At 40.2% G+C, this 27,226-nt stretch overlaps 1 protein-coding gene across 3 annotated transcripts in view; it reads right to left on the bottom strand.

The window, feature by feature from the left end:
• ankrd44 (ankyrin repeat domain 44) overlaps nt 1-26,180 on the bottom strand; it is a 54,238-nt gene extending 28,058 nt beyond the window's left edge. For all 3 annotated transcript variants that reach the window (XM_083996382.1, XM_083996383.1, XM_083996384.1), the window contains exons 1-8: nt 25,638-26,180; nt 12,487-12,570; nt 9,115-9,193; nt 8,429-8,499; nt 7,071-7,271; nt 5,032-5,119; nt 3,451-3,593; nt 456-668 (exon numbers count right to left, since the gene is read on the bottom strand). In XM_083996382.1, the coding sequence (XP_083852508.1) occupies nt 456-668; nt 3,451-3,593; nt 5,032-5,119; nt 7,071-7,271; nt 8,429-8,499; nt 9,115-9,193; nt 12,487-12,570; nt 25,638-25,664 (906 nt within the window). In that variant the 5' untranslated portion in view covers nt 25,665-26,180. The remainder of the gene's footprint in view (nt 1-455; nt 669-3,450; nt 3,594-5,031; nt 5,120-7,070; nt 7,272-8,428; nt 8,500-9,114; nt 9,194-12,486; nt 12,571-25,637) is intronic.
• Between the last annotated feature and the right edge of the window lie 1,046 nt (nt 26,181-27,226).

The following is a 27,226-nucleotide window of genomic DNA, read 5'->3' as shown; positions in this document are numbered from 1 at the left end:
TAAAAATGAACTTGTTTTTAGATCATTTTCACTTGTTTCAAACTAATTTTCACTTGAAATAAGTAGAAAAATCTGCCAGTGAAAGTAAGTTTTTTATGCTTGTAATAAGAAAGAAAAACTTGCTCCACTATCAGATTTTTCTATTTATTTCAAGTGAAAATATGATTGAAATAAGTAAAAAGTGTCTAAAAACAAGCTGCTTTTTAATGTGATGAGTCTTATTTTAAGTAGAATGAGATTTATTTTGACTAGAAATAAGACAAATATTCTTGGTAAGATTTGGGGTTTTTGCAGTGTAGCTGTGGTCTCGGCTGGTCTTGACGAAAAATCCCGAGACCGGCTCGACCGAGACCGAGACAAGACCGATTAAAAATGCAGTCGAGACCAAGACCCTTCTCGAGTACTACAACACTACCTAGTGACACCCCTGACCCCCTGCCCACCTGCCCTCGTACCTGCACGTTGACGTCGGCGCCGTTGTTGACCAGGAACTCCAGGCACAGCGCTCCGTGCGTGGAGGCGGCGGCGAAGTGCAGCGGCGTGAAGCCCTTGTTGTTGGGCTGGCTGACGTTGGCGCCGTAGTCGATGAGCTCGCTCACCACCGCGTCCTGGCCGTTGAAGCACGCCACGTGGAGCGCCGTGTTCCCGAAGGCGTTGGACTCATCGATCTGAGGCCAGAGGACACAGAGTCAGAGAGGGTGTGTGTGTGTGTGTGTGTGTGTGTGTGTGTGTGTGTGTGTGTGTGTGTGGGGCCATCTGGTCAGTGACAACACAATAAGAGCCGTTGTTGTGTTAGTTGAACAGAGTGTGAGTCATTTTCCTCAAGTGTGAAGCTGAGTGGGACAGTGAAGACAAACTCTTACCAAGAATATTTGTCTTATTTCTAGTCAAAACTAATCTCATTATTATACTTAGAATATGTATATTTATACATATACATATAGTTGTACATAAAAAGTAGCTTGTTTTTAGACACTTTTTTATATATTTCAAGTCTATTTTCATTTGAAATAAGTAGAAAAATCTGACAGTGGAGCAAGTTTTTCTTTCTTATTACAAGCACACACACAAAAAAAGATTTTTCTACTTATTTCAAGTGAAAATTAGTTTGAAACAAGTGAAAATGATCTAAAAACAAGTTAATTTTTAGGTGATGAGTCTTATTTTAAGTGGAAAGAGATTAGTTTGGACTAGAAATGAGACAAATACACTGTAAAAACTCAAAATCTTTCCAAGAATATTTGTCTTATTTCTTGTCAAAATGTCTTATTTCTAGTCAAAACTAATCTCTTTCCACTTAAAATAAGACTCATCACCTAAAAAATTAACTTGTTTTTAGATCATTTTCACTTGTTTCAAACTAATTTTCACTTGAAATAAGTAGAAAAACCCCCTGGCATGGCAAACAGAGTCTTTTAAATACCTAGGCATCAACCTACCAAAAGATCTTACAAAATTATTTGAACAGAATTATCTACCCATACATAAAAAAATAAAGGACGACATAGCAAGATGGAATTTAATTCCCTTCTTTAGCCTTAGCTCCAGAATTGACTCTATCAAAATGAATATATTGCCAAGATTTTTATATTTATTTCAAACCCTGCCAATAGAGATTAACCAAAATCAATTTAACGAGTGGGACAAGATGTTATCTAGGTATATATGGCAAGGTAAAAGACCCAGGGTTCGCCTTAAAACTTTACAGCTGGCTAAGCAAAAGGGAGGATGGGGCTTGCCTTATTTCAGATATTATTATTTTGCAGCGCAGATGAGAGCAGTGATATGCTGGTGTAACCCGTCATACACTGCCCAATGGAAAAACCTTGAGGAAAAAATGTTGTCCATTCCCATTCAGGCAACTTTAGCTGATAACAATTTACAAACCCATATAAATAACATTGATAACCCATGGGTGAAATGGACCCTTAAAACATGGAAAACTATCATAAAGGAATATAAACTCGAGAACAATATTACAGCTCTTAAATGGTGTGCTTACGAGTCAGAGTTTACACCTAATAAACTGGATTCTAGATTCAAGGACTGGATAGCTAAGGGTATAACAGTCCTATGTAGTATAATGAAAGATGGAAAATTGGTCAGTTTCGAAACGCTTAAAAGGACACATTTATTAGAAAAACAAGACTTCTATCGATATCTGCAATTACGGCATTATGTTGATGCGAAGATGAAAAATGTAACAAAGACAAGCACACGTTTGATTGAATTGTTTATAAAAAGCTATAATTCAGAAACTATTGATAGAACTGTTTCATGTCTATATAAGGGTCTATTGGATTTGAAATCACATTCAACTTCATATATTAAAATAAAATGGGAGAAGGAAGGAGGGATAAATATATCTGAGGAAGAATGGACGGCAATATGGAGGTATCAATGGAGGTGTACCAGCTCGCAAAAGTGGAGGGAATTCGGCTGGAAGAGCCTAATTAGGTACTTTATTACACCCTCCCAGAAGTCTCACTATGATAATAACTCTCCTGTCTGCTGGAGGAACTGTGGAAATCAAAGTGCCAACCACTACCATATTTTTTGGGACTGCTCTGTCTTGAGGGACTACTGGAGAGAAATACACAACGCTCTACAGGATATCTTCAAATGTGAAATACCCCTTGAGAGTAAGACTATGTTTTTTGGACACATACCTCAGGAATGGCCGAAAAGAGATAAACATTTAGTAAATATTTTGCTGGTGGCCTGTAAAAAGAGTATTACCAGAAAATGGTTATCACCGGAGAGCCCAACCATAAATATATGGATGGATATCACAATGGACATTTATAAAATGGAAAAGATAACAGCTTTTGTTAATCACAAATTGGAGAAATTTACATCATATTGGGAAAACTGGGTCAAATATGTCACGCCACATAGGCCGGATTTTATTTTCACAAACCAATAGTTATGATATATGAGAAAGATCACTCCCTACCAGTACATAGTTTTTTTTTGTCTGTTTGTTTCAATTGTTGTTATGGTTGTAAGTTTTTCTTCTCATAACTTGGATATAAACTAAAATAAATTCCGGCATTTAGGGCAGACAACAGATGTAAGAAGTATGTTCACATGATGTATATGCTGTGAATGTCTGTTTCTGAATGTCAATAAAAAATAAATTACAAAAAAAAAAAAAAAAGAAATAAGTAGAAAAATCTGCCAGTGAAAGCAAGTTTTTTGTGCTTGTAATAAAAACAAAAAATTGCTCCACTATCAGATTTTTAGTTTGAAACAAGTGAAAATGATCTAAAAACAAGTTAATTTTTAGGTGATGAGTCTTATTTTAAGTGGAAAGAGATTAGTTTTGACCAGAAATGAGACATTTTGACAAGAAATAAGACAAATATTCTTGGAAAGATTTTGAGTTTTTGCAGTGTGTGTGTGTGTGTGTGTGTGTGTGTGTGTGTGTGTGTGTGTGTGTGTGTGTACCTCCACGGCCAGGTTCAGCAGGTGTTTGACCACAGCGATCTGTCCACTGGAGGCGGCCGTGTGCAGCGGCGTGTAGCCTCGTTTGTCTTTACAGCTGATCTCTGCTGCCTGACTCACCAGCAGACACACCACGTCCAGGTGACCTGCAGGTCCAAGAACAACAGTAATACAGGTCAGAACATGATTTTATAACTAAATGAAATAGAAATACTATAAAACATAATAAAAGTAGTTACTTATATAGATATTTAGTGAAATATGTGAGTTAAGCCCAACATAATGACATCATCAGGTCACTGTCAAACTGAATGTGATGTAACTTCCTGTTTGTCTTGTTTTGGTGAAAATAAAAACCTTCACTCTGCTTCATGTTTCCAACGTGATGTGTGATCATGTTAATCTATGTTTACTGTGTGATATAACGATATAATATAATATGATATAAGGATATAAAATAACATGGTATATAATATACCGTAATATGCTATAAGGATATAATATAATATAATATGATATAATATAATATAATTTGATATAAGGATACAACATAACATGATATATAATATAATATGATATAAGGATGTAATATAATATAGTATAAGGATATAATATAATATAATATAATATAATATGATATAAGGATATATAATATAATATAAGGATGTAATATAATATGATATAAGAATGTAATATAAATTATATTACATCCTTATATCATATTATATTATATTATATTATATAGTATAAGGATATAATATAATATAATATGATATACTATAATTTGATATAAGGATGTGATATAATATAATATAGTATAAGGATATTTAAGCAATATATCACTCCAGGCCGTGGTATATGCTCATTATACCACGGCTAAGGGGCGTTGTTCGGCCCGACACGAAGTGGAGGGACGACAACCCCCTTGGAGGGGTATAAGGATGTGATATAATATAATATAGTATAAGGATATAATAAGGATATAATATAATGTAATATAGTATAAGGATATAATATAATATAATATAATATGATATAAGGATGTAACATAATATGATATAAGGATATAATAATATAGTATAAGGATATAATAAGGATATAATATAATATAATATAATATAATATGATATAAGGATATAATATAATGTAATATAGTATAAGGATATAATATAATATAATATGATATAAGGATGTAATATAATATGATATAAGGATATAATAATATAGTATAAGGATATAATATAATAAGGATATAATATAATATAATATAATATGATATAAGGATATAATATAAAATATAATATGATATAAGGATATAATATAATATAGTATAGTATAAGGATATAATATAATATAATATAATATGATATAAGGATATAATATAATATAATATAATAAGGATATAATATAATTTGATATTAGGATATAAAATAACATGATATAAGGATATAATATAGTATAAGTATATAATATAATATAGTATAAGTATATAATATAATATAGTATAAGTATATAATATAATATAATATAATATAATATAAGTATATAATAGTATGCCATGAGCAGCAGTGTGTAGCGTCGTACCCATGAAGGCCGCCCAGTGCAGCGCTCGTCCGTCCTTCTTGTCGAAGGCGTTGATGTTGGCTCCTTTAGTGAGGAGGAGGTTCACCATCTACGTACACAGACCACACACACACACACACACACACACACACACACACACACACACACACACACACACACACACACACACACACACACACACACACACACACACACACACACACACACACACACACACACACAAAGACACGTACATCAGTGTGTGTGTGGGTTCTTTATATAACAGCAGATAAACACAGATCTGACGCCTCTCACTGTTAATTTTAGATTCAGCACATTAGTGAATGAAGCAGCTTCACTTCCTGTTTGCTCCTCTGCAGCACAACAACACAATGACACAACACCACCACGCTGCAGTAGGGGAGAGCCGCCTCAATTGTAACGTTTTTCACTTTTCACTCTACTACACAGAGATCGTTTTATCTACATGTCATATTTTCAGGCAAAGTACCGATACATGTCTGCTGTCAAAAACGACTTACAGTTTTTCAATTAATAAAAGAGGTCTTGAGTAATATAACTGAAAGTGGACTGTGTCCGATGTTACAACTGAAGCGCTGGTGCATCTTGATTGTAACAGCGGGTTTGATAATTGTAACACTGCTAAAAAGTAGCATTAAACTCATCGTTTTCAGGTCAAATCAATTATGTTTCATTCAGGGAACTGCTTAACGTTTCTTTAACACTAAGAATGTCCTATAAAAATATTGTATATTATTAACACAGTTGGAGCGTTTGTGTGAATGCATGCGAACACTTATGCTGCGTTTGATTACACTCGGAACTTTTCTTTTTTCAGAAGCAGCGTTGCTCTTTCTCTCTCTCGCTCCCTCCCTCTCCCTCAAATAGCTAATATCCTCCCCCAGCAGTACTTTCTGATGCTCGAAAGACATCCAAACAAACATCACCACGGTGACCGGCCATGTTTTCCGAGGTTGTGCAATGAAACGCATTTACCTCGGAAGTCGTAATTTCCAACGAGTGCAATCGAACGCAGCATTAAGAGTCCCATTCATAGCCTATACCTGCACTGACCCCTGTTGGGTCAAACATGTAGCAACACCTCAAATCACTTCTTTTTTTAGAGTCTATGCAAAAGAAAATCAGTCGGTTTGCACAAGTTTTATTGCAACAATATGTGTTACAAATGCGCCGCTCGGAGCACCGTCCATTTGGCGTTGTTTACAGAACACACCTACCAATAATTATGTGTTAAAACGATGCAAACTAGTGACTAACATATACATAAAGACACCCAAGCGGATTTTAGCTCTGTAACATTAAAGAAAAAATCTGTAGTCAAAAGCTAATGTGGGAGTGAATTTTTCTTATTTTGCGAAAAACCAGCTTCTCCGAAGATATCTCACCGCAGCATGGAGGAAAACACTTGCACTTTCCTGGGCATGTGTATTACGGTCCTCGTCACATCCTGACGTAATGACGTCTCGATCGCATCGGCCAATCAAGTGAAAACGTGAACGTTACAACCGTGACGCGTTACTATTGAAGCGGCTCTCCCCTACAACACTGCAAAAACTCAAAATCTTTCCAAGAATATTTGTCTTATTTCTTGTCCAAATGTCTCATTTCTAGTCAAAACTAATCTCTTTCCACTTTAAATAAGACTCATCACCTAAAATCAACTTGTTTCTTGATCATTTTCACTTGTTTCAAACACATTTTCACTTGAAATAAGTAGAAAAATCCGCCAGTGAAAGGAAGTTTTTTGTGCTTGTAATAAGAAAGAAAAACTTGCTCCACTATCAGATTTTTCTACTTATTTCAAGTGAAAATTTGCTTGAAAAAATTAAAAAGTGTCTAAAAACAAGCTACTTTTTAAATGTGATGAGTCTTATTTTAAGTAGAATGAGATTTATTTTGACTAGAAATAAGACAAATATTCTTGGTAAGATTTTGAATTTTTGCAGTGAACACAACACCACAACAACACACTGCAGTACAACACAACAACACAACAACACGCCACCGCGCTGCAGTACCTCCGTGTGGCCGTTGAGGGCGGCGTGGTGCAGCGCCGTGCGGCCGCCGCGGTCCGACACGTTGACGCTGCTTAGCAACGGGATGATGACCTCGGCGCATCGCAGCGCGTTGTTGGCCGCGGCGACGTGGAGCGGCGTCTGCCAGTTCTTGTCCCGCGCGTTGACGTCGGCAGAGTGACGGATCAGAACACGAACCGCGTCCTGAGAGAGAGAGAGAGAGAGGAGGGTTAAAATATGATGATCTAAAAACAAGTTCATTTTTAGGTGATGAGTCTTATTATTTAAAGTGGAAAGAAGTTAGTTTTGACTAGAAATGAGACAAATATTCTCCATACAGTATAAAGGTAGATGTTTGTGTTAAAGCTCCTTCAAAATAAAGGTAGATGTTTGTATTAAAGCTCCATACAGTATAAAGGTAGATGTTTGTGTTAAAGCTCCATACAGTATAAAGGTAGATGTTTGTGTTAAAGCTCCATACAGTATAAAGGTAGATGTTTGTGTTAAAGCTCCATACAGTATAAAGGTAGATGTTTGTGTTAAAGCTCCATACAGTATAAAGGTAGATGTTTGTGTTAAAGCTCCATACAGTATAAAGGTAGATGTCCACAGGGTAGGCTATCCGCGGGGTCTTAAAAAGTCTAAAATTTGAATTTTTTTTTTAATTATTGTGTTCAAGTCTTAAATTGTTTTAGACCCCTAAAAAAATACATGTGCGAACCGGGAAAATCACAACAAAAAAAATCGCTGCCGCAAATGCTCACTAAAATGCTCCTGCGACACTTCATTGTGCTTTATTGAATGTATTTTCAACTACAAACAAGTCTAACACGCAACTTATATATTTCAATCAATTTCTAATTTTGTGACTCCGCATTTCTTTTGTACATCTTTCATTTGTCATGATAGGTCTTAAATTACATCCATAATGGTCTTAAAAAGGTCTTAAAAAGTCTTAGATTTGAGCTGGTGAAACCTGCAGAGACCCTGGTCCATGTGTAGTGTGATTAAAAAGCAGCTCTAGGTTCTATATTAATACTGTGAAAGTATCAAAGCCTCAGTCCACAGTCTTGTCTGTCATATTTTGTCTTGTCTATATTTTACCTGAACAGGTGTAATGTGAACATCTGAACCTCCGTCCTCTCTGTGTCTCAGGTTGTTTTACCTGTTTCGAAGCTGCTGAGTCAAAACTTGGACCCACATCCACTGAAGCTCAGAGAGACGACGACGATGAAAAAAACCTGCTGACTGTGTGTTTCCTGTGTTTTCAGGTAAAACACACCTGTGCCCCCTCTGTGTGTGTGTGTGTGCGTGCGTGCGTGTGTGTGCGTGTGTGCGTGCGTGTGTGTGTGTGTGCTCACCTCGCTCCGAGACGCCACCGCTCTGTGCAGCGGTGTGAGCCACATGTTGTCTTTGGCGTTGACCCGAGCTCCTGCAGGAAAACATGGAGGAGCAACAACACACACACACACACACGGGTTAGAGAGATAAGAAGACACACACAACAACAACACAAGTGTCTCTGGGGACACATTAAAGGGATAGTATCATTTTTTTAAAAGTGGGGTTGTATGATCTCCAAATAGCCCCTAAGTACTTTAATTGCAGTAGAAGACTCTCTGCACTCCTCCCGTTAGCAACGCCAGCCCATAATAGCCCTGCCCAGAGATTTACAATATACATTGTGAACAGACCCAAAGAAACGGCCTATTTTCACGTCCTAAAAGAGGTTTTACCTGGAAAGAAATACACAGTTCCATTGTTCGCTATAATATAATTTTTTCCAGCCCTTCAAAAAACCTCTTTTAGGCTGTGAAAATAGGCCGTTTCTTTGGGTCTGTTCACAATGTATGTTGTAAATCTCTGGGCAGGGCTATTATGGGCTGGCGTTGCCAACGGGAGGAGTGCAGAGAGTCTTCTACTGCAATTAAAGTACTTAGGGGCTATTTGGAGATCATACAACCCCACTTTTAAAAAAAATGATACTATCCCTTTAAGGTGACGGACCAGGCTACTAAAGGGTTAATGCTGTGTTTTTTTTTTTTACCAGAGAGGATGAGGAGCTCAGTGATCTCAGCATCGCCCAGGAAGGCTGCTGCATGGAGAGGAGTACGCTTCTCTGGGTCCTGAGGAGGAGGAGGAGGAAGAAGAAGTCAGCTGATTGTAATAACACTATAACCAGGGCTTTTATTTTGAAAGTCCTGAGGTTAAACTCACTTCATGTGATTTATTTATTTATTTATTTATTAACTGAACGTGTGATGAGTTCAGGATTAAAAACTCTGCTTTCATCACATCTTCTATTGTTTTTCTCACATCTATTTTCTAAAAGGATATTTTGATGTTTTGTCTTCATCACTCAGATCATTTCCTCTGCGCTCAGAGAGACTTTAACAGAGTTCAACTACAACAGGTGTCTGGACTCGGTCAGCGGTGACACACTGGTTGTTTTCAGCTCCGTTACCACGTGGACCACACACACACACACACACACACACACACACACACACACACACACACACACACACACAGGACAGGGATGATGTCACATGGGAGCAGTGGACACAGGAAGTCCATTCATGAAACTGACTGATACAAACCCGATGTGAGGCAACATGAGCTGAGCTGGTGTCAACCAAGGGGGCAGTTGTGGGTCTGAGAAGTGAAGTCACTTCCGCGTTCAACAAACTGCAATCCCCTCTTCTTCCTCTGGGGGCTGGTGTCAGAAAGCAGCATTCTCCATAGACCCCCATGTTATTAGGTTAAAACTCTGGCCAATTAGGGCGCGGAAACGTTGAGTGACAGGTCCGAGCAGCTCCGTGGACAGCTGCTTCGAGGCCAGTGGGCGGGTTCTCGGCCGGCCAATCCAACATGGCGCTGTTCAGGCCGCCATGTTGGAGTCACAAAAACGACTCCCCAAAACCAATGGGTGACGTCACGGATGCTACGTCCATTCTTTTTACAGTCTATGGTGTCAACACATCACATTCCCCTCATGATCTCCTCCCCCTCATGTGGACTAAGGGCTGGGAGAAGTTTCAGAGTCCTCCGTGGCTTCTCTGAGTTACAGGGGGTCTCGGCGTAGCAGTGCATGTCCATATGACGGTTGCAAATGGATACCAACTGTCTTCATAACAAAAAGACACACCAAAAAACATCCAGATACCTCCATGCTGCTCATAAATACAGACTTATTTAATTTAATTTAAAAAAAATTCGGGACAATTTCGCATTTCGGGGCTTCGATACAAGACGGACATTACATACGAGCAGCATGGAGGTATTTGGATGTTTTTTGGTGTGTCTTTTTGTTATGAAGACAGTTGGTTTCCATTTGCAACCGTCATATGGACATGCACTGCTACGCCGAGACCCCCTGTAATCAGAGAAGCCACGGAGGACTCTGAAACTTCTCCCAGCCCTTAGTCCACATGAGGGGGAGGAGATCATGAGGGAAATTTCAATTTTGGGTGAACTATCCCTTTAAGTTGTACATAAGCAGCTACATCCATGATGACGAAGGGAAGTGAGAAAGTGTAATTCTTTCCTTCGCTCGCTAGCTTTTACCGATGCTATGCTATTGTTATTGTTTACCTTAGTTAGCTACATAGAGTAAACAGTAACAATGGTGTAACATCGGTAAAAATAAAAATAAAAAGTATTACTATGCTAATAAGGTAAGTCGGCACCATTGAAATGTATAGATACAATTCTGTGTTAGTAAGTTGTTATTGTTGCTAAATACTAGGGCTGACCCGATTATCATATTTTGATAATCGAAGCTTCGACGGACGGGGCGGTGCGCGACCGTAACGTCTGACGGTTTTGATGCTAAATATTCACCGCCAAATATTTTGCAATTTCGTGTCTTTTGTTCGTCACGTCCCTGGTGTGAAGGTAGCCTCGTAAACCAGCCTCTTGTGGAAATGCATTTCATTTTATTCTGAGGGAGAGTCTGGCCTCCGCTGTAAAGGTTTGGCCTGAAACCCTCAGAAGGCCTTAGAGCCAATCAGCATCACCGCTGTGATTGACACAGCACGTTGGCCAATCAGGGACCGGCTGGTGCAAAGTCAAAACAAATCTCATTCTACTTAAAATAAGACTCATCACATTAAAAAGTAGCTTGTTTTTAGACACTTTTTACTTCTTTCAAGCAGATTTTCACCTGAAATAAGTAGAAAAATCTGATAGTGGAGCAAGTTTTTCTTTCTTATTACAAGCACAAAAAACTTGCTTTCACTGGCAGATTTTTCTACTTATTTCAAGTGAAAATTAGTTTGAAACAAGTGAAAATGATCTAAAAACAAATTAATTTTTAGGTGATGAGTCTTATTTAAAGTGGAAAGAGATTAGTTTTGACTAGAAATGAGACATTTGGACAAGAAATAAGACAAATATTCTAGGAAAGATTTGGAGTTTTTGCAGTGTGACCTCATCCTACACAACAACACAAACTGTTCAACAGCTCCACAAAACCAACCAGGAAGTGGACCGACTACAGCCACGTCTAGTAACAATATAACTTTATTAACAAAGACATGAAGCAACAAGACAAGTGGAAGCTCAGCTATCTCCTGGTGCAAAGCCCTGTCACTACTAGGGCTGTCAGCTTTTAGAAAAATGAGGTTCGAACGATTATTGAATGACCCGTAATTCATTCGGATATATTCAAATATTACCCCCCCCCCCCCCCCCCCCCCCCCTGCGCCACCGCTGCCGCAGCACACACAGTCGCGGTGTTTTATTTTGAAAATTGACCGGATACTCTCGTTGTTTCATGTTTGACTTCCTGCCCAGCTGCGTGCACGCCGCGACACCACACCAGCGGTTAATATGGGCACAGAAAGTAAACTGGCTCCGCTTCTCGGCTGTTGTTCGCGGCCCTTCCGCGTCCGGTGGACGTTCCGCGGCGCTATGCAGGCACCGGGCACTGCAGCCAAAGACGGTAAATAGAGTATCTTTGCTGCAGCCTGCATATCGAGCAGCTCATTACTGCTCCAATACGAACCTTTCCCCCCCACATTCGAACGAATATTCGAATGTGGAATAAAAAGTGACAGCCCTAGTCACTACACCAACTTGCTGATTGGCTGAATGGGGTTGTCTGTCAACGCTACTACTCCCGCCCAGCCCAAACGCTTACAGGGGGAATGAGGCCAGACTCTCTCAGAAATGAAATGAAATGAAATGAAATGAAATGAAATGAAATGAAATGCATTTCCGCGAGAGGCTGGTTTATGAGGCTGGTGTGAAAGGACCTTAAGGATGTTCTACAATATAGAACAGCATAATGTCTCCTTTAAAGGGCCCAGGTTGAAAAAAAACGAAGTTGCCCTTTAAGATTGAAGACGTGTGTGTGTGTGTGTGTGTGTGTGTGTGTGTGTGTGTGTGTGTGTGTGTGTGTTAACCCGTTCCTCACCAGAGCGTTGATGTCTTCAGACTTGTAGATGAGCATGCGGATCTCCTCGGGGTCTCCACTGAAGATGGCCTGGATGAGGGGGGGCTGAGGAGAGAGAGAGGTTCAATACACAACTACACAACAACTACACACAACTACACACAACAACTACACAACAACAACTACACATGATCAAGTCTCAGAGAGAGGATCAAACCAGACCAGGACGTTACACAAGAGAGAGAGAGATCCTTCCCACGATACAGAGGCCTGTGTGTGTGTGTGTGTGTGTGTGTGTGTGTGTGTGTGTGTGTGTGTGTGTGTGTGTGTGTGTGTGTGTAGCAGCTGCTGTGTTTATAATAGATGGAGTTGAGGGGACGACTGTGACTCTGGACACGAAGAGGAGAATCTGAATCTGAGCCGCAGACAGGAAGTCACACTGGTTGTGTGTCTGTGTGTGTGTGTGTGTCTTTGTGTGTCATGATCTTCTTGTATCGTTGTGTAGTTGCCGTGTTGTGTCTCTTTGTGTCTCTTCTCGTCAGATTTGTCTCTTTTAGTTTAGTTTTGTGTCTTTGTGTTTCATGTTGCTGCTTCTGCCTCTGTCATGTTGTGTGTGTGTGTGTGTGTGTGTGTGTGTGTGTGTGTGTGTGTGTGTGTGTGTGTGTGTGTTGTTGTCGGTCATGTGTGTTGTTTTTTACTTCCCTCTGTTAAATAACTCGAGTGTTGTTTAATCTGTCGCCGTGACAACACGTTCTTCATCACCCACAGGATTTTTTAATGTTTTGGTTTTTTTTAAACTTGTGTCTCAGACTCGGACACAGAGAAACTCCTTTACAGATACACATCAGGACTACACACACACACACACACACACACACACTGTGGAGGTCGAGGCCCTTATTTCTCTTCACGGATCACACACACACACACACACACACACACACACACACACACAGCAGGTAGATAGAGGCTGCGGGAGGAAGCTGCAGCTCAGAGTTTCTACAGGAAGCTGCTGAACTTCTACTTTATTTCTATTTTAAAACATTCTTATCATGTTTGACACATGTTTCTGCACTGCAAAAACTCACAATCTTATCATATATTTGTCTTATTTCTAGTCAAAATGTTATTTCTAGTCAAAACAAATCTCATTCTACTTAAAATAAGACTCATCACATTAAAAGCAGCTTGTTTTTAGACACTTTTTACTTCTTTCAAGCAGATTTTCACTTGAAATAAGTAGAAAAATCTGATAGTGGAGCAAGTTTCTTATTAAAAACTTGCTTTCACTGGCAGATTTTTCTACTTATTTCAAGTGAAAATTTGTTTGGAACAAGTGAAAATGATCTAAAAACAAGTTAATTTTTAGGTGATGAGTCTTATTTAAAGTGGAAAGAGATTAGTTTTGACTAGAAATGAGACATTTTGACAAGAAATAAGACAAATATTCTAGGAAAGATTTGGAGTTTTTGCAGTGTGACCTCATCCTACACAACAACACAAACTGTTCAACAGCTCCACAAAACCAACCAGGAAGTGGACCGACTACAGCCACGTCTAGTAACAATATAACTTTATTAACAAAGACATGAAGCAACAAGACAAGTGGAAGCTCAGCTATCTCCTGTTCTGTACATCAGTGATTCTTGAGAGATCTGAAGGGGGTCCCCAATTTATTTCTTGAAAATGTACCACTTTTTTCTGGAATTTTTTTTTCTTTTTTAATTTTACCACTTTTTCTAGATTTTTTTTTGACTTTTTTGTTTTAGAAATTTTACCACTTTTTTCTAGAACATTTTTACTTTCTTATTTTTAACCTTTTTTTTATGAGAAAATTTACCACTTTTTTCTAGAAGTTTTTTTTTTTATAAACTTTTTTGTTTTAGAAATTGTACCACTTTTTTCTAGAAAATTTTTACTTTTTTATTTTGAACATTTTTTACGAGAAATTTTACCACTTTTTTTAAGAACATTTTTGTTTGTTTTTTGACAATTTTTTTTTACCACTTCTTCCTAGAAATGTTTAAATGTTTTTGGAGAAATTGGACCACTTTTTTCCAGAAATTTCTCTATAATATTTCCAAAAATTCATTGGCCCTAATTTAAATGTATAAAAAAAGTAATGTTCTTCAGTCTCAGAACAAATATTTGTGTATTTCTGGTGTTTACTTCTAAATTTAGTCCAATGGGGGTCCGTGGTCTAATTTGTGTCAATTTAGGGTCCTTGATGTACAAAAGGTTGAGAACCACTGCTGTACGTTATAACAACAGAGTTTTACATGAATGTTTCATTGTTTGAAGTGTGTTTGATTTGACATGTCGTCGTCACTGTAAATGAGAACTAGTTCTGAACTGATTCACCTGGTGAATAAAGGTTGTTATTAAAAGACTAAAAGGACATGCAGAGACCTTTATCTCTTTATTATTCAATCAAATAGAATAAATTTGCAACTAAAAAGAGATTTGGTTGCAATTCCAGGTCCCTAGTGTAGATGAATGGATTGATATTGTGTACAGCATCTTTGTAATGGAAAGAATTGCTTTTAATTTAAGAACACAAAAAGAGGTATTTATTGATAATTGGCAAAAAACCATAAGACCGGACTTCAGGTCATCTCAGACTGGACTATCAGAATACTTTTTTTTTTCTCACTTTCTGGACTGGAGGCGTTTACCAGTCCCCCTATGTGCGCTTTGACTTTCCCCTTGATACTTTTGTACTCGTCTATAGGTCTTCATGTTGATTGTTTGACTGTTTGTTCATTTACATGTAAAATCAAAAACCAATAGAAAAAACAATAAAAAAAAGAATAGGTTGCAATTCCAAAAGAGTTGTTTTGAGAGCATATTTCTTCAACTTCAATCAAAACTTCAGTTTGTAAGTAAAAGAGTATTATCATTTCACTTATAAATCAGTAACTTTCCACTTTTTGACACTCAAATCTCTATTTTTTGGTTGCAGATCTGTTCTATCTGATTGAATAATAAAGAGACAAATGTTTCTCCATAAAAGGAAAGTTGAAGCTGCTTCATCACATGAGTTCAGTCGTCAGAGAGAAAAGTGGGAGGAGCTCAGATCAGAGCCGTTACACTGTGTGATGATGATGATGTGGCGTTAGAGACATTCAAACAGAGGAGGAGGAGGAGTAAAGAGGAGGAGGAGGAGGAGGAGGAGTAAAGAGGAGTAATGAGTAAGGAGGAGGAAGTGGTCAGATTTGAGCTGCTGCTGTAGAGAAGTGAAACTGGTTTCTGAGCAACAGGAAGTGAAGCAGCAGGAGAAACACACAGGAAGTGGAGACAGAGAGTCGACGCTGCGTTGTGTTTCTGCTCCGTCAGTCTTCACATCCGTCTCTATCTATAATCAATAATCAATAGAACTGATCGGCTGCTAACACATTTAGATATAGAGTAAATATAATAAAACAATGAAATTAATATCAAACTGAATCTATTAAAGGTGTACAGAAAAGAAAACTGAATTTGAGCCCACTCTGGGTCATAAAATTAGTGTAATAACTCATCTATCAGACGTTGTAGGCCAAACTTTGTGCAAAATTCTATTTTTGAGTAAATCCGGGATGAAAGTGTGTTTTTTTTTCCCCGCATTGGATAATGCAGGCGCACGGATTATACGTCAGCCTGTACACGATTCACCAGCCACTGATATTGGATCCGTCATCCGTCATTCAAACGACTGAGACACACACACAGGGAGCTCGGGCTCGCCCCAAGCTTTGAATATCCCGCCCGCTCGATAACGACCAATCAAATTAGTTTTCCTCACTCGGGTAAACTCGTGTTGCAGCTCGTGAAAACTCGGCGCGACAAACAGGACAAACGGCCATTTCTGTACACCTTTAATAATGAAGAAACATAGTCCAGATTAAAGTAGTGAATCTGATCAGTGTCCAATAATCACAGATCAATAATGTTTAAAGGGATAGTTCACCCAAAATTCTAATTTCACTCATTATCTACTCACCAAATCTCGCGTGATTTGCACTGACACCGGTGCAAATCAAAATCGCGAGATTTGGACGGACCAGGAAGAGCAGTGCTGGGAGCTTCCGCTACAAACAAGCTTAAAATATAGACTTATTTAATTTTTTTCGGAACAATTTCTCATGTCGGGGCTTCAATACAAGAGGGACATTACAGACGAGCAGTATGGAGGTATTTGGATGTTTTTTGTGTCTTTTTGGACGAAGAAAAGTGAGCTCCGTTCTCAACCATTATATGGACATGCATATGGAAATTTGAATTTTGGGTGAACTATCCCTTTAACAGTGAATGTGTGTTAGAGAAGAGAAGAGACGGAGGAGCAGAGTGTGTGTCTGAGGAACTGAGTCCTGACCACACACACACACACACATATACAAACACACACTTCCCCTTCTGTCCTACACAAACTTCCTCCATCAGATTAAACCTGTTTTCATTCCCCACACACACACACACACACACACACACACACACACACACACACGTCTCTACAGTGGATCATAAAGGAAAAGTCTTATTTGTCTCGTTGCCAAGGCGACGGCCTATAACCGGGTCAACGACACTCTCCTGCTGTCGTCCAATCAGAGAGGAGCTCAGCTGACACTATGACATCACGTCCTCCAAGATATTCGTCTTCAGACAGCAGAACAGAGACACACACACACACACACACAGTCACACACACACACAGTCACACACACACACACACACACACACACACACACACACACACACACACACACACACACACACACACACACACACACACACACACACACACACACACACACAGTCACACACACACACACACACACACACACACACGGTGCAGCAGCTGTGGCAGAAAGTCAGAAGTCAACTATTTCCTGTTTTTCCTCTGATATTAATATTTTTAATAAAACTCTGTGACCTCTGACCTCTGGACAAGGACTCTCTAAATTAACTTAGAGCAGAAGTAAGTGATATATTTGTGTTAATATAAGTCTTAAATAGTTATATCTTCCGACAGCAATCACTTACATAGAGTGTTTGGTCTGAAACACGGGTCTGTCAGTCACTCTGCTCTGCTCTGAGCCGAGGAGAAAACTTTTATCGTATCCTACAGTTTTTATCCAATGAGGAGAGAGAACGGCATGCAGGGCTGTGTGTGCAGCCAAGGGACGCCGTGAATGTGGTGACGTAGGGACGAGGACTGTTATGGTGCGTTCAAGGCAACTCGTAACTCGTGTTTTTCCGACCTGTGAAGTGGTACCAGTTCGATCTGGTACGAGTTCACCGGTCGGAAGTTACGAGTGGCCGTTATAGTGACTTTCACCGGTAAAACAGGTCGGAAAAACACGAGTGGGTTGCCTGAAACGCTACAAAGTCGTAAGTCGTGACTTGAAGCTGTAATTTACGATTTCAAAAGCCTGCCTGGAACGCAGCATTAGCGAAAACGACCGGATCACTCACTTCTGCTTTAAAATAACTAACTAAACTAAACTAAACTAAACTAAACTAAACTTAACTTAACTTAACTTAACTAACTAAACTAAACCAAACCACGACCACTACGACTAGTAGTTACAGTAGCAGTACTAGTTACAGTAGTAGTAGCTACAGTAATAGTAGGTAACAGTAGTACTAGTAGTAATATAAGGCCTGAGTCAGTGGTGTCTGATCAGATCCGTGCTGCCTTCAAGGACCAGAGCAGCAGCTGGTTTTTTCTATCTCTGTGAGGGACTTCCTGTTGTTAGTAGCAGCTGATGGAGCTGATAGAGGAACAGCAGCAGCAGCAGCAGCAGCAGCAGCAGCAGCAGCAGCAGCAACGTGTCTCTGCTGCTGCTGCTCTGTGGTTTACATTCACTCTATCATGTGCTGATCAACAGCCGGTCACATGAGGAGGAGGAGGAGGGGGGAGGAGGAGGAGGAGGAGGAGGAGGAGGAGGAGGAGGAGCTGCTGCTACTCTCTGTCTGAGCTCTACTCTTTATTTATCTGGTCACAAACATCTTCACTGACTGTCACATCACTGTAAACTCTGACTGCAGACCGAGGCACCTGAAGGCATCGCCGCTTTGAACTCATTCAGTCTTAAAATGACCGACATAATTATAATTACACTGAACTAAGTGAGTTAAAACGTAACGTCGAGTCTGTAAACTCTGTGGTTTCTGCTGCTCAGATGATCTGATGCTTCACTGAGGAGGAATTTCACACGTTGAAGCCGAGACGATAAATAAAGTGATAGATTAAGAAAACAAGCAGCAGACTGATGAGTGATAGAGAGATGAAGATAATGATAATAATAATGATAATGATGAAGAAGTCAACTAAACTAAACCAAACTAAACTAAACAGTTTAGTTTAGTTTAGTTTAGTTAGTATAAAGACAGAACTAAACCAAACTAAACTAAACTAAACTAAACCAACTAAACTAAACTAAACTAAACAGTTTAGTTTAGTTTAGTTTAGTTTAGTATAGTTTGGTTTAGTTCTGTCTTTATACTAACTAAACTAAACTGTTTAGTTTAGTTTAGTTGGTTTAGTTTAGTTTAGTATAAAGACAGAACTAAACCAAACTAAACTAAACTAAACTAAACTGTTTAGTTTAGTTTAGTATAAAGACAGAACTAAACTAAACTAAACTTAACCAAACTAAACTAAACTAAACTAAACCAACTAAACTAAAATGTATAAAGACAGAACTAAACTAAACCAACTAAACTAAACTAAGCTAAACAGTTTAGCTTAGTTTAGTTCTGTCTTTATACTAAACTAAACTAAACAGTTTAGTTTAGTATAAAGACAGAACTAAACTAAACTAAACAGTTTAGTTTAGTATAAAGACAGAACTAAACTAAACCAAACTAAACTAAACCAAACAGTTTAATGATAATAATGATGATGGTGATGGTGGTGGTGTTCAGCAGACACCGTGACGCTGTGTTCACACTGAGGAAGAAGCTCATGTGATGGAACAAAAAGCTCCTTCTCTCTCTCTGAGCTCGTATCAGAGTCGACGCCTCGGGGACTAAAACGTTAAAAAGGAACTTTTATTTTGTGTTTTTTTTGTTTGGACGTCACTCAGAGTTCATCTGCTCCAGGTCAAAGCACCAAAAAGTAAAACTTATTTCACGTTGCAACGCTGACTCAAGAGTTTCCTCTGCAGCGGAACGAGGTCGGACATCTTTGATTTTACAGGATGAGGAAGAGACCAGACAGAGTAGAGAATATAGAAGACGCTTTATCAGCGATCATATTCATCCCCAGTTTAATTTATGCTGGAAAAATGTTTTGTTTGGCTACACTGAATATGATAAAAAACTAAATTCTCATTTTTATATGATTAATTTGTTAATTATTTTATCCAAATGTTATATACATAAGTCTAAATTTAAAGTCTAAAGCCAAACTTCTTGGAACTGTCTGCATATGTTGGTCAATATATCTCCTCCTCCCTCTGTGATTGTGAGAATAAAAAAGCTGTTAAAACGTATGATCTTTGTAAGCTTTACAAAATATTTATTTAAGTTTATGTTTTTTCTGTCTTGCTGTGACTGTCATCCCCTGGCGTATTTATGATGGTTTGGTTGTGTATTAATGTTGTATACACTTATTTCATCTAACTGTATTCAGTCCTGTGTATACTCTTGTTGTTAATAAAGTTGTTAAAAAAACACCCAGTAATGATGTTATTGAGCAGAAAAAAGATGAATTTGATCTCAGTTTAAATGTTAAATTCATATTTTCATCTCTGAACTTCTGTCGTCTGACTGCAGCAGTGAAACCAGAACCAGCTGCTTCAACAAATGAAGGTTTTTATTTTTCACCATGTTGACGTCAGACTGTTGGACGATCAATACTGAACTGATAAAATGGTTTCAGATCGATTTAAAACCAGCGCTGTCACACTCATGTCAGTTCAGGGGCCACAAACGGCACAATTTGATCTCCAGTAAAATAACATCATGATAACCTAGAAATAAAAAGAACTTTGATTTTATTTTTTTCCCCTTTGTTTTAGTGCATTACTAAGACGTTTACAGTTAATTAATTACCGTTTTTCAGGAAGTAACAGTGGGCTGCCTCCTTTCTCCAACTGTCTCGTAAAGGGATATGCCAACATTTTATTTTTCTTCATGTCTTGCCTCACTCCCGAGTCCATGACAAGCAGATAGACACCATCCTTTCGACTGTGTGTGCAGTAACAAGGGAGATAGAGCCGTATCGCCCGTAATTAGTTTAGCTCAAACGCTGGAAGTGTATGGGTAGTGTTAGCCTGCCTCCACCTAAAGTCACTAATTAGCTTAGCTCAAACACTGGAAGTGTATGGGTAGTGTTAGCCTGCCTCCTACCTAAAGTCGCTAATTAGCTTAGCTCAAACACTGGAAGTGTATGGGTAGTGTTAGCCTGCCTCCACCTAAAGTCACTAATTAGCTTAGCTCAAACACTGGAAGTGTATGGGTAGTGTTAGCCTGCCTCCACCTAAAGTCATCAGAGAAACTCTTCAGCAACTCTAAACGGAAACCAGCGGGCCGATCTTCGTCTCAGAGCTGACAAAACTCTCCGGTAAGGCATCTTGAGCGGTCAAATGCCGCTAACGGGACGAGATCGGTCAAAACGGAGGGTTCAAGCAAAGACGCTTTATTTTGGTTCAAGCTAGCTACATCGAGGGTAGGTTAGCTTCCTATTTCAAAGTAAAAGCACAAATTCTACCGTCGTGGTTTTCTGTATGTAAAGGGCAACGGGTGTTTTATTTTGTGAAAGTAACCGGAAGTGCGTTGGTCACAACGGCTAGCTCGAGTAGCGCCGAATTCGTCCAAACAAAATTGTAAACAGCTGGTATTTAGACAAATTAACGACACGCTGCTGATCTAAACGGCTACTGTCTCACCTAAACATGTTTGAAATGTAGATAAAGTGATATATTTACAGAGTTTAGAGCTAAAATGAAATCAGCTTCTGACTGCTGATTTCGGCTCGGGTAGGAGACAGGCTAACACTACCCATACACTTCTAGTGTTTGAGCTAAGCTAATTAGCGACTTTAGGTAGGAGGCAGGCTAACACTACCCATACACTTCCAGTGTTTGAGCTAAGCTAATTAGCGACTTTAGGTAGGAGGCAGGCTAACACTACCCATACACTTCTAGTGTTTGAGCTAAGCTAATTAGCGACTTTAGGTAGGAGGCAGGCTAACATGTCATGTGTTTATGTCCGTCATCGATTATGGTGATATCATCTATAGACATGCTGCTGCCTCAACTCTGAAACGTCTAGATGCAGTCTATCATTCAGCTCTAAGATTTATCACGGGTGATAAATATGATACTCACCACTGTGTTTTGTATGGAAAAGTTGGTTGGCCTTCTCTTGAGGAAAGGCGCAAGAGGCACTGGTTTTTATATATTTTTAAGGCTCTTACAGGCAAATTACCACTGTATGTAGCAAATATGTTGGAATGGAACTCTGGTACTTACAGGACCCGTTCGGCTGAACTACTGCTACTCAAAGTTCCTCGAGTCTTTACTAGTATTGACCCCTTGCAGCTACGTCACAATTAGAACGTGACGCGAGAGGCGACACCATGACGGACGGCAGAAAGTGCTCAGTGATAATGTACTGTCTATGGACTGTATGGGTGCCGTCCAACAATGTGGCTCGATCACTTCACACTACAACCTTACAGCATTATCACTTATTTTAAATAGAATATCTACACACCCGTTGCAATAATCCGTTTGTTTTTTTGTTATTCACCGTAGAATATCTCAGTTTTCTGTGCTTTTTCCACTGCTAAGGAGTTAACGTCAAGTCAGTGCCACACTCCCCATACAGCAGCTGCTGCTGTCTTTGCTGCTGCTAACTACAGTTAACAGACCTGGAAAGTAAAACCTGGTCCGACCCGTGGGTGTTGAAGACCTGACCCGACGTCTGTATAATTAGTGATCATTCTCTGATTAAAGCCGGCTGAAAAATAAAAGAAAACGGGAAGCCGTCTTCGTTGTAATCGGCGCGATCCGACGGCGGCAACTACGTTGTGACGGTGCTATGTTTACTACGAGCGTTAGCTGTTGTTAGCCACAGCATGTAGCTCAGCTAGTTAGCTTCAACTGTGTTTACATCGACTATACACTGTAGATAAACTAACTTATAATGGCATCGATAACGTGTCTGTATATCTTCACACTGGTCCTGTTGTTCATGTAACCCCGCTGCCAGTGGCCAGCCCTGGTTCTTAGCTCTAAACCAGCAAGGAGTTGGTGCTTCAGACCAGTTTTAAGAACCAATAACCGGTTTTTAAGCGGTGGAAAAGCAAAGAACCGGTGCTAGTCAGGCTCTGGCTCCGAACCAGCACTGGAACCAGCTCAGTGGAAAAGGAGGGGAAACCCTACAACCACGGTATGTCACAAAACTATAACGCGCCCATTCAATTACATTGACGTTCACTGTTCTTTTGCCGTCCATCATGGCGTCCGGAGCTATCGCGAGTGGAACGTGACGTCACGTGCAAGGGGTCAATTGGCAAGACTGCTTTTTGTTATGATGCCCCTAGCTCTTGGAACGCGTTACAGCACATCCTGAGATTGGACGCGCTCCCTTCACTCAGTGAGTTTAGGTACTTGGTCATGAATAACTGTGTTTCCATTTGTAACTGTTTCAGATGATTGTGTTTCTTGTTTCTTGTTAAGTGTACATTGGTTGTAATCACTTCAAATGACTGTAACCACTGTCAATATTTTTAAACTGCGTTGTAAACTCGACGACATTGAAAATGAGGGCAACCTCAATGTCTCTCGAGAATAAATAAAGGTTATAATAATAATAAAAAAAAAAACACTACCTATACACTTCCAGCATTTGAGCTAAGCTAATTAGCGACTTTAGGTAGGAGGCAGGCTAACACTACCTATACACTTCCAGCATTTGAGCTAAGCTCATTAGCGACTTTAGGTGGAGGCAGGCTAACACTACCTGTACACTTCCAGCATTTGAGCTAAGCTAATTACTGGCGATACGGCTCTATCTCCCTTGTTACTGCACGCACAGTTGAAAGGATGGTGTCTATCTGCTGGTCATGGACTCGGGAGTGAGGCAAGACATGAAAAAAAAATGTTGGCGTATCCCTTTAAAGGAGAAGTTGTTTCTCCGATTACTTCCTGTATCTGTGTCATGTGACTCCGCCCCCTTTAGGAGACGAGCAGCAGGTCGAACAAGTTATGTTGAGTTATGTTGTGACCTGAACAGGTGTTGACATCTTCTCTAGAGGAGATCTTTTGTTTTCAGACTGAACTCACTGACTCACTATGGAAACTACAGAAAGAGGGCGTGGCTAACCGGTTAAAGCTGCAGAAAGGGGGCGGGGCTAACCGGTTAACTAAGGAGCTGACTGCAGTAGAAGAACAGAAAGTATTTGCATGAAGCATTTGCAAGATGTAGGAAGTAGAACTAAACAGTCACTGTGAGTGTTTCACTGTCAGCGTATGATTGGATAATAACGGTTCACTTCCTGTTGTAGAGGGGGCGGAGCTAATGATCAACAGTTTTAGTTCAAACTGTGGTTGTTTCTACTTTTATTTGCCTAAATTAACATATTTTAATGACGTCGGTCGTCAGAGCAACAGTCACAGACACAATAATTCAATAATAAATCGTGACTCAGGAGGATGCTGCCATGTCCAATCAATTAATGGGAATAATTAAAGGGACAACGAGGAGTTTTGGAAAAGCGAAGTGTTTCCACACTACATTTATGAGCCTCCGCACCGTGAAATTCTTTGACCGGCGCAAGACAGACTCATGTTTTCATTCATCAAGAATTAAAGTCAGAGGTTGGAAGACGATCACATACCGTCGTAGTTCCCACCATAAACGGAGATTCGGCGGCGTTATTCTCATGACTCGCCACGAAACCGAAAGTAAAGAAACGCTGGTCGGCTCGCCCAGCATTTCCACCACCACTAATAATAACAAAATAACCATAGAGACAAAACCATATATTCATCTAAAATGGACCATTAACAAGTGGTGACGTAGATTCATCCACATTAATATGAGACTTTTTTATTGTCGCGGAATTTTTCGTTCTGCCGACGGAGAAAACTCCTCGTTGTCCCTTTAATGAGCAGATTAAAGCAAAAGTAAGGTGAATGTTTGTGTTAATATAAGTCTTAAATAGTTGTGTCTTCCGACAGCAATCACTTACATAGAGTGTTTGGTCTGAAACACGGGTCTGTCAGTCACTCTGCTCTGAGCCGAAGAGAAAACTTTCCTTGTATCCTACAACCTTTATCCAATGAGGAGAGAGAACGGCATAAAGGGGCAGTCCTCTCTGTGTGTGCAGCCAAGGGATGCGCGTGAATGTGGTGACGTAGGGACGAGGGCTGGGACTGCTAACTCCATCAGCTGACAGGAAGTTAGCCAAAACCACCGGATCGCCTACTTCTGCTTTAATCTATCTTGTCAATAATAGGCTTCATGCACAGCTCCACTACTTCCTGAACTTAAACAAGCTCCTTTATTTCCTGTCTTACATTATTGGACAAACTGATGAATCCAGGTGTGTCTGACCAATGTTGTGACGACTGAGGTCAGAGTCAGACACACTTGGATTCATCCGTTTGTCTCATAATCTAAGACAGGAAATAAAGGAGCTTGTTTAAGTTCAGGAAGTAGTGGAGCTGTGCATGAAGCCAGATAATCAGAGTGAAGAGAGGCTGTGGAGGTGTGAAGACAGGACCAGAGGCTGGAGGCTCAGGTCCAGGTGAGAGCAGCTACCTGAGCAGCTGCTGAGCTGCACAACATCTGTATGTGTGCATGTGTATATGTGCGTGCATGTGTGTGTGTGCGGAAGGACAAAACAGGAAGTAGCCTTTACATGTCTGTGTGTATTTTAACGAGACTTAATAGATTTTAAACCGAACCGAACCCTCCGACACTGTCTCTACTCTGACACCCGGGCTGCAGCAGCCGGTTCCCCGCAGCCCTGTGACCCGGGGCCCGGGGCTCGGTGCCCGGCTGCTGCAGGTCTAGAGGACCGTCGGTCTGGAGGTTTAATCACGTCTCCGTTTGACCGGAAACACAAAGACAAGACAAGCAGAGAGACGTTCAAACAAACAAACAAACAAACACACCAACCAGCCGGTCCCTCCGAGGCTAAGTGAACTGAGCTAACAGCGGCTAGTAGCTACCTGCTCTGCCAGCTTGAGGACCGCCATGTCCGGCTGCTGCTGCGGCTGCTGCTCCGCTGCTCCCTCCGGCTGCAAGGCACCATGCACGGCTTACTCCTCCTCCTCCTGCTCCTTCTCCTGTTCGGTTCTCCTCCTCCTGTTCTCCTGCTGCTCCTCTTAGCGGCTGCTGCTGAAGAAGAAGATGCTGGTGATGATGAAGGCCATGAGGCCGGCTGCTCCGTCGCGCTGTGCGGCTGCTGCTGCTCCTTGTCCCGGGGAGGAGAGGAGGCAGCGCCGGGGAGCAGCTGCGGTGAACAACCCGAGTCTGGGCCGCTCCGAGGCCGCTTGTCGCCGCAGCTGCAGCCGGTCCTAGTCCTGGTCCTGGTCCTGGTCCTGGTCCTGGTCCTGGTCCTGGTCCTGGTTGTGGGTCTATTGCACGGAGGGTTTGTGTGTTTGTTTCTCCTCAGCAGCGGCTTGTCGCTCGGGTCGTGGCCGGTAGCAGAGCCTCAGCCTCCCGCAGAGGAGGAGAGAGGAGGAGGCAGGAAGTCGGAGCTTCTCTCCTCCTCAGCTGCTGCTTCCTCAGCATCAACCAGCAGCAGCAGCAGCAACGGCCCCTGCTCGATGCCGCCCCCAGCGGAGACACCCACACCCGTATGCAGACACACACACACACACACACACACACACACACACACACACACACACACACACACACACACACACAGAGCCGTGGTGATGTGGGTCACCTGAGGACCAGGTCTGGGTGAAGGGTCAGACCGTCAGAACCGCTGAGATGGATCATTACAGACCGAGCTACGGCTAAACAACTGTTAACAAAAAATATATATAAATGTCATATAAACTGTTAGAATACACCAATAACACCAAATCTACGGTGGCCCGGAGGAGCCACTGGACAAAACAAAAAGCAAAAGCACAGTATGATAGACCCTGTTCCCTGAAAACACAAAATAAAACACAGAGTCAAAGCTACGGTGGCCCAGAGGAGTCAAAACAACACAACTGTAGATAAAACTATTAATTTTAGAAAGTATAAATCTATCTATCTATCTATCTATCTATCTATCTATCTATCTATCTATCTATCTATCTATCTATCTATCTATCTATCTATCTATCTATCTAGGCCTATCTATCTATCTATCTATCTATATCCTGTATCTATCTATCTATCTATCTATCTATCTATCTATCTATCTATCTATCTATCTATCTATCTATCTATCTATCTATCTATCTATCTATCTATCTATCTATCTATCTCCTGTATCTATCTATCTATCTATCTATCTATCTATCTATCTATCTATCTATCTATCTATCTATCTATCTCCTGTATCTATCTATCTATCTATCTATCTATCTATCTATCTATCTATCTATCTATCTATCTATCTATCTATCTATCTATCTATCTATCTATCTATCTATCTTCATTCTATCTAACTATCTATCTGTATCTATCTATCTATCTATCTATCTATCTATCTATCTATCTATCTATCTATCTATCTATCTATCTATCTATCTATCTATCCATCTATCTTCATTCTATCTAACTATCTATCTGTATCTATCTATCTATCTTC

This window comes from Trachurus trachurus (genome assembly GCF_905171665.1).
Source record: "Trachurus trachurus genome assembly, chromosome: 21".
In the NCBI taxonomy this organism is placed as follows: Eukaryota; Metazoa; Chordata; class Actinopteri; order Carangiformes; family Carangidae; genus Trachurus; species Trachurus trachurus.
This window is presented reverse-complemented; position numbering and strand designations above follow the sequence as displayed.